This window comes from Alosa pseudoharengus, unplaced genomic scaffold, assembly GCF_046254945.1.
Source record: "Alosa pseudoharengus isolate Yale_2024_CS ecotype anadromous, Long Island Sound unplaced genomic scaffold, YU_APseudo_1.1 YU_APseudo_1.1_scf_8, whole genome shotgun sequence".
Classification (NCBI taxonomy): domain Eukaryota; kingdom Metazoa; phylum Chordata; class Actinopteri; order Clupeiformes; family Clupeidae; genus Alosa; species Alosa pseudoharengus.
In genome coordinates this window covers 11,804,273-11,817,078 of record NW_027468870.1, presented here as the reverse complement: position 1 = coordinate 11,817,078, position 12,806 = coordinate 11,804,273, and the positions used below count along the sequence as shown (strand labels likewise).

At 43.6% G+C, this 12,806-nt stretch overlaps 2 protein-coding genes across 3 annotated transcripts in view; both read right to left on the bottom strand.

Moving 5' to 3' along the window:
- The window catches only part of tmem88a (transmembrane protein 88 a), a 4,858-nt gene extending 4,071 nt beyond the window's left edge, over nucleotides 1-787 (bottom strand). For both annotated transcript variants that reach the window (XM_076274547.1, XM_076274548.1), the window contains exon 1: nucleotides 360-787. The gene's annotated coding sequence lies outside the window, so the exon portion shown is untranslated. The remainder of the gene's footprint in view (nucleotides 1-359) is intronic.
- A 1,854-nt stretch (nucleotides 788-2,641) lies between these two features.
- The window catches only part of kdm6bb (lysine (K)-specific demethylase 6B, b), a 36,579-nt gene continuing 26,414 nt past the window's right edge, over nucleotides 2,642-12,806 (bottom strand). Inside the window, exons 16-22 of the mRNA XM_076273750.1 lie at nucleotides 10,616-10,764; nucleotides 9,784-9,898; nucleotides 9,198-9,385; nucleotides 8,380-8,521; nucleotides 7,711-7,837; nucleotides 5,741-5,911; nucleotides 2,642-4,493 (exon numbers count right to left, since the gene is read on the bottom strand). Of these exons, the coding sequence (XP_076129865.1) occupies nucleotides 4,470-4,493; nucleotides 5,741-5,911; nucleotides 7,711-7,837; nucleotides 8,380-8,521; nucleotides 9,198-9,385; nucleotides 9,784-9,898; nucleotides 10,616-10,764 (916 nt within the window). The 3' untranslated portion in view covers nucleotides 2,642-4,469. The remainder of the gene's footprint in view (nucleotides 4,494-5,740; nucleotides 5,912-7,710; nucleotides 7,838-8,379; nucleotides 8,522-9,197; nucleotides 9,386-9,783; nucleotides 9,899-10,615; nucleotides 10,765-12,806) is intronic.

Sequence of the window (12,806 nt, the reverse complement as noted above, 5' to 3'; positions counted from 1 at the left end):
TGGCTGAAACATCTGTGTGCTTACGGATCCCCCTCTTCCTGGCTGGCATTGTAACGGCTTCAGCTCCTCATCAGTCAATATTTTGGAAGATGATGAAATAAAGTTGCTCATAGTGCCTACCATATATTATATATATTCAGTGAAGGACTATTTAAATTGTTAATATACTATTCATCTACAACTATTTAGAAATGAATAGCACTCTCTAATAAAATATGCCTCTTTTTTCACAGCCATAGACTTGACCCTGTTTTTAAAGTGGTAAGAGGAGCTACTCTAAGTTATCTTCATGCAACAAGAAGCTGAAATTAGTGTTTAGTAAAATAATTATTAATATTGATTGCTGCTCTTTCACTCACCGTAATGATGGGGATCACTTGGGCCGTCTCTTTGTTGTTCACGGTACTTCTCTTCTCACGGTCAACACTTGGAGTGAAAGTTGCCTCCTGTAGCTCCTTGACCAAACCTGTGAGGTGGTTGAACAGTCCTTGTAGAAGAGTTAATGTTATTTGTCCAGTCAGTACCCTCTGTATTACTAATCCGTTAGTAGTTCCTTTTTTGTTGTGCATCTGTTTCTTGGGAGCTGCAGATGCTTGTAGATGTTTATTTGCTGGTGTTCAGGTGGACCAGAAGTGTGATGTGTTGCTTCTTACTGCACGCGCCCACTAATGTGACTGAGTGAAAGGAACTTCTCTTCCCGTTCTTCCTCTCTCTCTTGACTCAGTCTTTCCTTCCTCTTACAGAGGTTCTGTCCACCCTCCTGTTTCTCTGCCTGCCCACCTCACTACTGCTGTGTGTGTGTAAAGGGGGCAGTTGTGGTATTTGGGGAGCGGGGGGCCGGCAGTGTGGAGGGAGGTGTCATCTGGGAGGGGATTCTCGGATAAGTGCAGGGGAGTTTGGTGCAAACGGGGTGGAGCGGGGAGTTACTTCTCAGGTTGAGTGTCTGGAGTGAAATCTTGACTTTCTACTGGCGTTCAGAGGTTCCGGTACCCGCCAAGGTCAATTGTTTAAGTGATTATCTTTTATAGTTTTATATGGTACTGTATATACATATACATATATATACATATACATATATAGCATATATGACATATATAGCAACAGTCTTTAATGTTTATGATCAGTAAACTGTTCATTTCAGAGATAAAAGTGAATCTAAGCTGACACAATGACATAATGCATCAAAACAATCTAACTTCTTCATAAGTGTAGCGCTGCTACTCTAATGCTGGCCTAATGGACTGTCCAGCCAACAAGTTACGTAACAGACATTCTTATATCACACCCATGGACATATCTGCCCACATTCCTGCAGCTGTAATGTAGGGAGTTAGCAGGGGGAGATAAGGCACCCTGGCCCCGTGCTGGGGGTGGGGGGTGGGGGGGGTGCAGGTTACCCAATGAGACAAGAACCATTTAACTCTGTCTGCTAGGGGGTCCCGGGGGAGAACTGGCTGGCCACTCCACTACGAAGCAAAATAAACGGTGAGAGTAAAAGTTCTAAGAGTCACCTGGAAATCAGTGTCTGGTCACACATGTTTGCATGTGATTTCTTTTCCATCTCACATCCCAACCAATAACCCCCCCCAATCCCCCCACCCAGAAAACACCCCTTAGTTTGATGTGTGATGAGCTTTTGGAGGGCACCCCGGGGAAAAGCATGCATCAATGTCTGTGATATGATTGCTTAACCCCAGGAGAGAACAAGGGAGCTACAGGACGAGCCTCTGGGGGAGAAGGGCTGATAATGGCTGATGGTGGCAGAGATGGAGGGCTCCTTTAATTTGGGCCAGCCGAGTTAGAGAGAGAGAGAGAGAGAGAGAGAGAGAGAGAGATAGGGGGGATGGGAGATGTCTGTCTGGCCAGGGTCCATCTGGTCAGTGTCGGATTTGAGCCTGGCAGCCAACGAGGTGGGGCCGTGCTGGACAAGAAACAGAACACAGGGTTCTGATTGTGAGGGGTGAAAGAGGAGAGAAAGGGATGAGAATTATGAGCCCTCAGAGAAAGATAGACGGAGAGAGAAAGGGAGAATAAAAGAGAGGGAGGGAGAGAGGCGGGATCCCACTGGTGATAAGAGCCCAGGTGGGGTTTGAGTTCAAAGAGGGGGCTAAATTATTTCTTCCCCCCTCACTCTCCAGTATCAGCGTCTGTTGATGTTTACTTTCTTGCTGTTTATTTTCTCGTGCCGTTTGAGGATGGGGGCAGACTGCGGAGCCGGGGAGCGCAAGAGGGCACCAGGGAGAAATGGATGAAAGAGAGAAATGAAAAGATTAAAAAATATGCCGGAGAGAGAGAGAGAGGGGGGGAAGAGTATGTGGACAGAGAAAAGAGTGCAGAAGGGATATCCTGAGCGAATCACGGTGAAGGAAGGCCAGCTTTCCTGTCCTCGGAGCCAGGATATCCGCGGTCCGAACCGTCGGCTAAAGACATGTGTCTCTTATATGTCCCACCCCCCCACTATAAACCCCCCTACTCCTGGTTTCTAAGTCGTGCCAGGCTGTGGTTTAAGAGGAAATAATTGTCTTGAAAGAGAAAAACAAGATCCATTGAAGTCCAAAGCCTATTGCCCCTAATTGGCAGGGAGATAAATGGGTGTGATCTGTAATCAGTTATGTATACAGCCTGAACAAACAGACATGGATCTATCAAAATGTTTTTATTTATTTTTTCATGTAATCAATAATCAAAACCACAGAGTGTTTAAGACAGGTCTGGCTCAGTTTGTCTTCTTGTGTGATTAGATTTATGTAGATCAGTACAGCATAAATAAGGAGTAAGGAAGATTAATGCTACCTTGGAAAAAAAATAACAAAGAAAATATTTATGAAGAGACAACAGACACAAAATCTTTGCCTCAATACACATGTCCATTTTTTTCTCTCTTGTGTGTTTATATAATAATAATCATTATTATTACAACAATAATATGATAATTCTCAGAATAGTAAAGCACGTTACACTTATGTGAAAGTTCAAAAGGAGGAGAATCAAATCTGAAGTCGTCTGTTACAGTACAAAGACATTCCATTCATAAATGAGCACTGACTCCGCTTCTAAGCACCAACCAGTAGAGAGTAAGATATAGTTCTACTCTTTAATCTATAGATCATGTACATGTCACTGTAGGGCAGAGAGGGGGATGGAGCACCATTTAAAATCAGACTTCCCCCTCTTCAGCCTCTGAGCAGAGACAGGGACGATATAAAACTTAAAAAATCTGGCAATCCCGTATTTAAAAAAGGAGCACCACTGATGTTTAATAAATACATACAGCAAACACACAAAGAAAACTAACTAACAAACAAAACCCTGAAATAAATAGACACACAATTTAGATTTTCAAACACAAAGGAAAAATACTGTGAAAAGAGAGACTAACAAAATGAAACTAAATTAAACAGCACCATTTTGATACTTAAAAGCATTGTAATTACAAATGTGTGACAATCTCTGTTGAAGCAGGAATGGGATTATACAAAAAGATCCACAGTACACACACACACATGGATTATTTACACGAATGAAACTAAATCGGCCTTCAAGCAAACCCGTATCTTTTGAGAACTCGGAGAAACGTAGATATATATTTCATTTTTTAAATTCTTAATGCTTTAGAAAAAAACTTCACTGTTCAGTTGTTTTTTTTAAATCACCTTTTATCTAAATACAAGTCACAAGGCCAAAATGGTGTAATAACTCTAGGCTGTTAGAAATAAGTCTATACCATAACAATAAGAATAAATAAAAACATCAAATCAAAATAGCACCCAATGAAGAATATTAAAAATCAAGGACAAAAAACAGAATGAAAAGAGCTTCATCACACTATGAAAGGAATCATCAAAAAGAATCTGAGCTATGCCATAGAGATCAACTCGCTCATAGACAAAGTGATTCCCTTGATGTTACTTACGCTAGCAAAAATACAGCTGCCTCGCCTTACTCACAGACACACAAGAACCCGACCGGTCATGATTCTGTCAGATTTGCATAAGAGTAACTCAAAGAATAAACTAGTACCTGAATAAATGCACGTGTTCAGCCACTTGTTACATTTTTTTTGTTTGTTTAGTTTAGTTTTTTGACACCTGACACCTCGTGTAAATCACAGCAGTTTCCATTTGAAGTTTAAAATGACCTGATATGAAATTCCGACACAAATTCACATTTTTCTGTCCGAGTCCGGGATGCTTTGCCGAGAGCAGGAATCTCTTGTCGTCCCCATCATGACCTCGATTGTGTCTGATCAAGTAGCTGATAAGTGGGAGATGGGAAGACAATGGAGCTGAGGGTATCGTCTACCAAAGCTGTGCTGTTATGTAAACAATACGTGTAAACGTGCGTGTTTGTTTAGTTTTTGACTTGTTGCCCACGGAGACAGAACAGTAGTGGTTGTTGAGGGAGCAAGTGTCAGAGCTGGAAGGATTTGGCTATGGCTGCTTATGGGGCGCTCAAAAAAGGCCCAGATTTCACTTGGAGCAAGGTAAGGGAGCCTGACACACACACACACACACACACACACACACAGAAAGAAACAGGAAGAGAGCATAAATTACTTTCATTACAGTAAATGTGGTCAACAGAATGTGTTCATTCTATCCTATCCAATCCTAAGGTCAGCATCCATAGGTCTGTTTCCTTTCCCTTTATTGTTGTTGTTTACATGGCCAGTGGAAATAAACCTTTGTTGCATGTGTCTTCACCATGCTGAAGCTGTTGTAGATGGTTGTGTGTGTGTGTGTTTGTCTTACCACACTGAAGCTGTGTCGTGTGTGTTTATGTATGTGTGTGTGTGTGTGCGCGCACACGTGTTTGTATGTGTTCTGTGTGTTCTCTGTGTGTGTGTATGTGCGCACACATGTTTGTGGGTGTGGGTGCGTATTAGGGCTGCAACAATTAATCGATTAATCAATTAGTTGTCAACTATTTAATTGATGGCCAACTATTTTTTTTAATTTTTTTTTTTATGTCTTTAATTATAGGACAGTGGAGAGTGACAGGAAGTGAATGGGAGAGAGAGCAGTGGTAGGATCCGGAAAGGACCACGGGGCGGGAATCGAACCCGGGTCGCCGGCGTACGGTGCAGGTGCCCCAGCCAGTTGCGCCACAGCTGGGGCCGATGGCCAACTATTTTAGTAATCAATTAATCAGTTTGTAATTTTTTAATGAAAATACATCAACATCTCTGATTGTAGATTCTTAAACTTGAATATTTTTTTTTAGCTTTACTTACTCCTTTATGATAGTGCACTAAATATCTTTGGTGTGTGGACAAAACAAGGCATTTGAAGACATAATCTTGGGCTTTGGAAAACAATGATTTTTTCACCCTTTTAAAGCATTTTATCGGTGAAACAACTAATCGATTAATTGAGAAAATAAGCGACAGATTAATCGACTAGGTTACACAGTGTCGACATAAGAGTGACATGACACTGTCATGAACGTGTCATAAACAAGTCATAAACGTTGACATAAAACGTATGACATAACACTTCTGTTATTAAGTGACATTCGGTTTTTGTCATAACAAGTTAGGGTTAAGATTAGGGTTAGGGTTGGGGTTAGGATTAGTGTTAGAGGTTAGGATTAGGGTTAGGGTTCATGTGTCATGACAGTGTCATGTGTTCATGATAGTGTCATGTCACTCTTATGTCGATACTGTCAAGTAAAGTGTTATCATCGACTATGAAAATAATCATTAGTTGCAGCCTTATTGCATACAGTATGTGTGTCTCACCACGGTGAAGCTGTCATAGATGGTCATGAGCTCGTCGATGCGGTACTGCTCCAGGATGACCACCCCGGCCAAGCTGGGGCTCCGCTGGCGGGCGCAGTCCTCACAGTGCACCACATACGTCTTCCTGTTGCTGCTCTCGCTCGTCACAAACAACAGGTTGAACACCTCCAACTGCACACACACACACACACACACACACACACAGAACACTTGGTCACACACCCCGTAAACCAGTCTGAGTACAATAGACATCAGCAGGGGTGTAGTGGGCGTTGGACGCGGATCAACGCCGTCCCCCCACTTTTTGGAGCATTGTTTTGAGCATTTTAATAAGCATTTATTAATATAACAAGTGTTGTTACCAGTGGTAACAACGCATCATGCAAACGTCTCCAATTAGGCCTCTTTGTCCTAAAATTCGTTACAAGAATGACCGTCATGCTGTAGCACTCCACCTTGCGTAAAGACATTAAAAACTACACAGCTCGTCGTTCCGCGTTACCCGAAAGTAGCTAGAAAGTGGCTAGAAAACCATAGATTATACAACTGCCTGTATCCGAATCTAGCAAGCATCTTCATGGCCCTTCGTTTGTGTTTTGCAGAAAGCAGGTAGGCTAATCCAGTGGTCAAAATGACACGATAAGCATGTGTGAGTAATACGAGTGATTTTTATCGAGGGAGCTCCAATATAAGTGATAAGGCTATTTAACTATAAGTAATGACCCAACGGTGAACCTGAACAACTTTAGAAAAACTTACGATTGGTGCAGCTACTTTCATCCAAACAAAAACTTTTCAAATGACTGGCACTTGCCTGCCCAGTGTTCTTTCTGTTATTTTTTGTTTTGTTTTATTGACTGTGCAACTCTGCATTTTAATCATTCGCAATGACATTCATATGACGCCCCCTCAAACTGAGCTACAGTGCCCACACAGCGTGTTGAATATGCGTGTGAATCCTGCTTGTGCTATTGTTATTGCCATCGTTTACTCGTTTTAATGAATGAAGCCATGCCGCGGCATGTTATGCGTCAAGGAGATCAGACTACGCTAGATTAGGCTACATAGGCTACTCTACATTATGGTTTGTCAGTTTATTGTATGATACAACAAAATGAAAAGCTACAGACCATATTCATAGACTTTGGTGGAAAAGTGTAGTTTGGGTGAAGACATTAGGATACATTTTGTAGCTAATCCATGTCATTTAATTTTTTTTTTTTAAATTCGGTTTCATGTTCACGAAAGCTGGTAACAATTTGGCCTTGGCCTTACGCACCTATGTATGTGGAGGTGCGAGTGTGACAGTTCTTGCAATGACGTCACAAAAATAGCGTCCCCCCACTTTAAAAATCCCCACTACACCACTGGACATCAGGGTTTTGAATGATAAAGGTAAACTAAAAGTACAGATTGATATGATCTGAGGAATTTAAATCCTCCTCCTGTGATCTGTTCAACTATAAAGACATCACCATCTACTTTTATTTTGTGAATCACCTTACAGCATCTACTCATATAAATAAACCTGGCCGGGCTACACCGGGTGTGCAATTGAAGCGCTCTGCTTGCGGAGCGTAAAAATAGTTTTAGAAGACTGGTTTATTTTTTTCCGAATGTACGTGCCGCTTTTCGTGCCTGGTGTAGCCAGTTCCATTGATTATAGTAGAAGCTAGTTGTTGCAGCATATGCTCCATGAGTCGCACACATCAGTTACGTGCCTTGTGTAGCCTGCCTGTAACAAGGGATGCCAAGGGCTCAATGGTGTTTTAAGCCCCCACCGTCGACTTCAAGGCAGCGCTGCGACCGTTGACTTCAAGGCACCTAACCCTTAACCCTAACCCTTGCCTAACCCTAGTGCCTCCCATGCATCGCTGCCTGGAAGACTACGTTGGGGGCTTAAAACACAGACAAAGATGCCAAGGACTACAATATGCAGCAAGGTCAGGGAACGCTGTAGAGAGACTCACGTCACACTCGTTGCAGTAGTAGGCGGGCTCGTCCTTCACGCGGCTCTGGTAGGAGATCTTTTTGCCCAAGGCGAGCAGCTGGTCTCGCAGAATCTGGATCTGCTTCATAGACTGAAGGAGGCAATGCCTGGGACAACAACAGGCCACACGGGACAGAGTGAGACACACGCAGACCAGGAGAGTGGGAGAGGACACAAGAGGTCATTTTAGGTCACACCGCAAAGCAAACGCACAAGTGCCGTTCACCCTGTTACGAGTTGATGAACCACTGAAACGATGTTGGAAACATTATTTTAAGGTACAAAAAACTCTTTGGTGTAGCTTTAATGTGTGTCGGTGTCGTTCACACATATGACCGCATAATGTCCGCATGTTAGCATCATATCTGTTGACCTTGACAAAGCTCTGCATATACTGCGGAGGATGTGTCTGAAAGCAGCTATAGACACACACACACTAAATCAGTCACTCATGCTAACATTATTGCATCATAACACTTCCAATCTAATACCTAATATTTACTTATTATGAGCATTCTGAAAATCACACACACACACACACACACACACACACACACACACACACACACACACACACACACACACACAGAGGCTCACACACACACAGAGGCTCACACACACACACACAATCAGATTGATGGATACTCACTTGACCATTTTGTGCGTGTCTGGGTCTGTTATTTTGATTGTGCGGGCCACATTCCAGGACACGTGGATCATGGGAACAATGGACTTGACCTTTTTGATCTCGTTCCACTCGAAGCGCTCCAGGGCCAGCTGGTATTGGTACGCTGGGAGAGAGACACAGACCAGAGGCGGGGAGAGTTAGAGGTCGCAGAGGGCATCCATATCCCTGTCCATAATCTCCACACTGGACGCCAGGCAGCAGAGCTGCAGGATTAAACTAGCCCTTGCAAGGAGGTCTGGTGCTAAAACACTCTTTGGGGACTGACATTTACTACCAGACTGTTCTGACCTACTTTCTGGAGTGCCTCTAGGTTTAGAGAATGATGGTAGTGACTCTTTTAAAAGTGACTCTTTTAAAAGGTATGAAGTGGTTCCTTTGCTGTAAATTAAAGAGGCGAAGTGCTTAGCGGAGCCTGCTGATGTTTCGTTTTTGCGGCTGGAGAGTAAATCTGATTTATGGCGAGTCTGCGTGCACCGCTCGCGTAACCTCCCCAGTAATTACTGAGCACGAGGGAATGGAGGAAGTGACTAACATGAAAGTCTTCTTATCGAGATTATGATGCAGAGATAACAAGTTGGCTGACAGAGCATCCTAATACCCCTCACCCCACCCTACCCCCGTGTCAACACATACATGCACGCTCTTGCCCACATAAACACACACACACACACACACACACACACACACACACACACACACCATCACATACACATTCAGTCTCTCAAAGTTCTTCGCGTCAGTCATCGGTGACCCCTTCTGGCTAATGCCTGGTCACTCACAGTTCAGCGGGCCGACGTTCCAGGCGATGTTGTTGCACCAGCCCACGGCCTGCACCCAGTGGACGGTTCCGGCGTTGATCCACACCAGGTCTCCGGGCCGTTGGATGAAGCGGTACACGGGGATGTTGGACCGGTACAGGTCCTCCAGCACTGGCCACCAGGAGCCGGTCAGGTAGTCCACACCATGCCTGTTGGAGAGGGAGGAGGGGGAGACGGCCCATGGGATATTAATCCAAATAGAACATAATCCATAGCAACAACCAGTTCTACCACTTACCACCACTTCTACCACTCACTTCAATTACAACCACTACAACCACTATAATTACCAATAGGATTAGATCAACAGTCAATAAGTACAGAGTATGTTGTTGTTGTTGTGGTGGTGTACTTGGTACTGTAATTAACAGTATTATTACAAATTACAATATTATTATAAACAGTACTATTACAAGGTTACTGTGATATAATAAGCTAATGAGAAAGTTTGTTCTGACATGTTCAAATGGAATAAATTATTGAACTGAATGTTACATCAACAGTCGCCTGCAGCGAGATGAGTGACATAACTAATGAAGCTGCTCACTTCTCACAGAAGTCACTGATGGCCTCCCAGTAGTGTTCATGGACAGCGAACCACTCGCAGTCTCCAGGGCCGATGTTGATGTTCACGGAGCAGAAGTTGTTGTTCTCCTGGTGACCTGAGAGGACACAACTACACCTTCACACACACATGTCACACACACACCCACCCACGTCTACACCTTCACCCACACATGTCACGCACACTCCCACCCACGTCTACACCTTCACTCACACATGTCACGCACACACCCACCCACGTCTACACCTTCACCCACACGTCACCCACACACACCCACCCACGACTACACCTTCACCCACACGTCACACACACACCCACCCACGACTACACCTTCACCCACACAGTCACACACCCACCCACCCATGACTACACCTTCACCCACACAGTCACACACACACCCACCCATGACTACACCTTCACCCACACAGTCACACACTGGCAGTTCTGCAAGCTTTTACTGTAACACAGTTAGAGACACAGCTCTCCTTTCCTCATTATCTGAGTGAAACAAAGAGGGATATTTCTATTTGTTTTTGGTAGCACTCACACTCTCTCTCTCTCTCTCTCTCTCTCTCTCTATCTATCTATCAATTCAATTGAACTCAATAGAGCTTTATTGACATGACAAAAATACACTTTGCATTGCCAAAGCATTTATAATAATACAGGCAGTTAGTGGTACGTGAAGGAAAGGAAAGGAAAAATACAGAACACCATGCATGTGTGTGTGTGTGTGTGTGTGTGTGTTTCTCCCTCCCTCCCTACCACACACACACACACACACACACACGCGCGCGTGCATGCTCTTACTGACCTGGCGTGCGGCTCCCAGGCACCTTCATGTAGAGCTGGACGGTGTTCATGCCCAGGATGGTGTGGCCCACGTGGCTCAGCATGTTTCCGCTGGAGCTCACTCTCATGAAGGCCGGCAGCTTCAGCAGCTCCTGGAGCTGGGGCTTCCACCTGCGGAGCGGCCACAACACCAGTCACTCACCACTCACCATCACACTGGCCAGCACTGGACTTCTTTCAGGCCCTGTAAACTCCCCAGTAGTGTTGTCACGATACCGAAATTATGACTTCGATACGATACCTGCCATAAATATCACGATGCTCGATACTGAAACGATACTAAGGCGAAATCCTAAGATATCTGGAAAAGAAAGGACTCATACCTCCTCCAAGTGTATTGAGTCATTTGTGTTGAATTCGGTGCACTTTTGTAGTGTGCAGGTCAATTCTGGGTTCTAAACTTCTAAACTTACTACATAATTATTATTTTTTATAGTCAGTAAAATAGTAGACCTGTGTGATTAAATCCTTTATTGTTTGTTATAGTTTATTTACATTGTGTTGTGTTTTGGCAATAAAGTAGCTTTAAATAGCCAAACTAGGCTAGATCAAGGTCAGTGTTGAAATTACTGCATGCAAATCACTGAATGCTATGCAGAGGGGCCTAATCTTTAGGCCATCTGATGTACAGTATAGGCTACCCTAGGCCTTCCCGTGTTCATGGGATTTCTTTGACAGTTGCAAAGGGAAAATGTGAGGATAGTCTTCTTTGCGCCCAGTGTGCAAGTACAACGTTTAATTAGCGCATTTCGGGTAGCCTATCCTACATCTGAGCAATAATTATTGAACAAATTGCAGTCTACATGCCATGACAAATATTACCAGTAGTACTGACCGAACATGAAATAGATTGTTTGGTAGTGTTGGTAATGTTATTCTGGCGTGATCACGTTAGCACCCTATGATTACAGCTCGTTATGTCTCGTCAAAATGATTAGCCTACAGCTCGTAATGTCTCGTCAAAATTCAGTGATGAAGGAAGGTTCGCTTTATCCCAGAGAACCATACTCGTTTCACTTAGGCTAGACTTAAACAGAAGAGAAGAACTTGGCACTAACCATGTAGTTGTGTTTTCTATAGCATATTCGTTAACCTGTCGTTCTTTGAACTCTTTAAAAATGTTGGGATGTCTGCGAGGTGTTTAGCCAAGTTCCATGCGTAGCCTACTGCTTTTAAATGACTTTGAAACATATTTTACAAACGGGCCTCTGTGTACCTGATGGCTTGCCTTCACTATTCGCGATGTATCCGAAATAATTCCAGTCCAGATTTGATCTGCCTTTTGTTTTATCCACAAGGCCGACTGGCCGAGGACTCTCGGCAAGAACTATGTTGACGTTACTGCGCACTCACTCACTCACTCAGAGCTGCCTGCCTGACACGCCCACTTGCCTATATGCGTGCAAGGAGCAGAGAGCAGCAGTTCACACAGACACAGAACGTTATTATTTTAATCAAGTATCGATTCTAAAAACGTCGGAAATCGTATCGTTTTTTGCGTGAAGGCATCGTGATACCTTTTTAGTATCGATACACCGTGCAACACTACTCCCCAGCTCTCACAGTCCCAATGCAATATAGTGTGGTTAGAGTTACCGTATTGGACAAAGTAGTATATCCCTTTTATATTAGACCAAGCATGGCAGCAAAGTGGCACTCTGGTGAGACAGTGCTACAAGACATACTACCGGCAATATCTTTCTTTTATCTAAATACACAGAAATGTTCAATAACCCCTTAAGACAATGCTGCGGATTTCTGAAAGTTGTTTGTGTTTGTATTGCACGACATTTCCCCCGTGGTGTTTTGACTGAAATGTACGGCGACAAAAGGCAAAAAAGGGTTTCTTGCTAAAACACGAAGAGGCTCAGCATCAGAACCGTCTCCAGATTGGCAGCCAGTGAGTTTCTGGTCTGCTCTGGAGTTCAGAAGGTGGGATCACAAAGGTGAGAGAGACAACAGGTCATGGATGCAGATACAAAATAAAACCCTAAATATTCACTTTCACAACTATTCACATAGTTGAATGTTACTGCCAAAGGGCATGTTTGAGTTTTTTTGCCCTTCCAAATCTATGCCTGTTAAATGCTTAGAAAAACATTCTTACAACATAAACATTCTTCATGTATGCTGAATCTTTAAGTTCATAGCTG